General features: G+C 31.3%; 1 protein-coding gene across 1 annotated transcript in view; it reads right to left on the reverse strand. All coding sequences in view use genetic code 11, as the record gives it.

The window, feature by feature from the left end:
* Window positions 1-1,626, reverse strand: part of ycf3 — a 2,020-nt gene extending 394 nt beyond the window's left edge. The window contains exons 1-2 of the mRNA in view: window positions 1,501-1,626; window positions 553-780 (exon numbers count right to left, since the gene is read on the reverse strand). Coding sequence (YP_009574649.1; photosystem I assembly protein Ycf3) covers window positions 553-780; window positions 1,501-1,626 — 354 coding nt within the window.
* Window positions 1,627-2,500: the final 874 nt, after the last annotated feature.

Genomic DNA, 2,500 nt, shown 5'->3' on the forward strand with positions numbered 1-2,500 from the left:
TTTTCTCCCACCTTCAGAAGAATAAAGCATAGGCATTTCCACTATCATTATAATTTTCTGAAAGGTAACTATCTCGGTTTCATATTTCATATATAAATCTCTATAGAATCTTTGAAAAAGACTTCCTTTCATACGAAAGAAAAGACTTACTATCTTTGGGATCTGATTCTACACCGCTGCTCAATAACTTAGGGGATCGACTCTATTACATAAGTTGATTCCTAAACTTTTATCTCATATCGTGACATAAGTAAGCAGTTCTTATTGTATCGGCCCAAAACCTCACTAATTGATCTTTACGATGCTTATTCTATCAATTTAGATCCTTTCTTTATCCATCGATTAAAGGATCTAGGCATACTTATTTCTTCATATTTCGACTTCTATGAAGTTTCTTTCTTTTTACTTTTTATTTGCTACAGCTGATAAAAATCGTTGTTTTGGACACGATAAATATGATATGTAGAAAGCCTATTTTCTAGTATTTATTAGTTATTAGCGGATTTGTTCTTTCTTTCCTTTTTTTTCTTTCTATAGTGGAGATAGTCGCACGTAATGACAGATCACGGCCATATTATTTAAAGCTTGTGGTAAGAAAGGGTTTCGTTCTAATGCCCTAAAATAATATTCCAAAGCTTTCGTATGTTCTCCATTCCTTGTGTGGATAAGGCCTATGTTATAGAGTATATAACTTCTATCATAGGGGTCAATTTCTAGTCGCATAGCTTCATAATAATTCTGTAAAGCTTCCGCATAATTTCCTTCGGATTGAGCCGACATCCGTTACGGTCGTCATTCGATTCAAAGAATCTCCGTTCCAGAACCGTACGTGAGATTTTCATCTCATACGGCTCCTCCTTTTTTATTTTTTATGTGCATAATGAGAATAATCCATGAAATCAAAAAGATTGAAATTATTTCATTATGAACCGAACGGGGCTAGTGTTTTTACAAGAAATCTCTAGCCAACCTTCCTGTAAAAGATCTTTTCTTAATATCAAGTATCTTGGTACTAGATAAAAATGATAACTCTAACAATTTCTTTGTTCTTAACACCCCTTAATTTCCAGGAATTAGTCACTTCAACAGTCTTCGATGGTTATATGGGTATCCAAAATACGAACGAGATGGATGTTTGTTGTACCAACCATTCTTGTTAGTCCCGATTCCGATAAAGAAAAGGTAAAATTTTATAACAAAGTTTTCATATTGTTGATTCCTGGGCGTAGTGCTTCTTCCCCTATGCTGCCTATTGGTACTAGTGGAGTAAGATTGACCTAACCCATAGGTGTAACCTTTCGCTCAATACTAGAATCTACAATTGAAGCATCTGAGGCTGCATTAATCGGGGATACACGACAGAAGGAATTGTTTTATTTACAAACTTCACCTTCACGATAAGCGTAGATTTATTTCAATAATCTTTTTTTCTTTCTCTCCCGAATAATGTATCTTTCTCCGAAGACTGAAAACGGTAAATAAAAAAGAACATCAAATCGCACCATCTCTGTAATAGGTGAATGCCTCTTTTTCTCCTGAAGTTGTCGGAATTATTCGTAATAAGATATTGGCTACAATTGAAAAGGTCTTATCAATAAAATTTCCGTTTATCCGAGATCTGGGCATAGGTAGCAATCCATTCTATAATTTCTTTTACTTACCTCTTGTGAGAAAATGATCCCACAAGCAAAGGAATTATACAGTACGAAATAACATAAAAAAAAAGAATCATTAAAAAAAAAAAGGATATGACCTTCTATTCAAATTATTATTATTATTTTTGAAAGGAATCAATAAAAAAAATTAGATTTAATTTAATCCAAATGTAGTAGTATAAGAATGAAAGGAACTATTCCGATTTTATCAAGGTTAAAGAATCAAAGAATTTATCTTACAGATTAGGATAATTAGAGAAATCTTAATTGATATGCTACAAAGAGTAAAAAGACTCGAATGATCATTCTATGATGAACCGTCTGTTTTGTGTTGTGTGCATTACATAGTGGGTATACACTATAACAATCAAATATAAAAATTCCTGTGATGATTCATTAATTTGGAATAGATCCATGGGGGTAAGGAGTTATTATTGAAAAATCTAAAACTGGAAAAGAATTTTAGAAGTTTATGGAATCATAGTCTAAAAAACGAAATATAACCATGATTTATAAATAGAATCATGATCTAAAAGAAAAGTATCCATTAAACATAGTTTAAAAAAAAAATGGATCGATTGATTCATTCTAATTCATTGATTTAACCTGGTATAAAATTGATTTTATTTAGTAGAAATAAAGAATAACTATTGGAAAAAAATGGGAGCGCCATCTTCACAAAAATGAATAGATATATATCTTTTTTTTAACAGTTTTTAACAGTTTTTCACAAAAAAAATTGATCTTTATCCCCGGAAGGATTTTTCTTTGATGAAAAGTTTGATCAATTTTTTTATATTTAGAATTGATTGTACGTACCTATCCAACTAATATGAATGACTCAC

This window comes from Carya illinoinensis, chloroplast (genome assembly GCF_018687715.1).
Source record: "Carya illinoinensis chloroplast, complete genome".
Classification (NCBI taxonomy): Eukaryota; Viridiplantae; Streptophyta; class Magnoliopsida; order Fagales; family Juglandaceae; genus Carya; species Carya illinoinensis.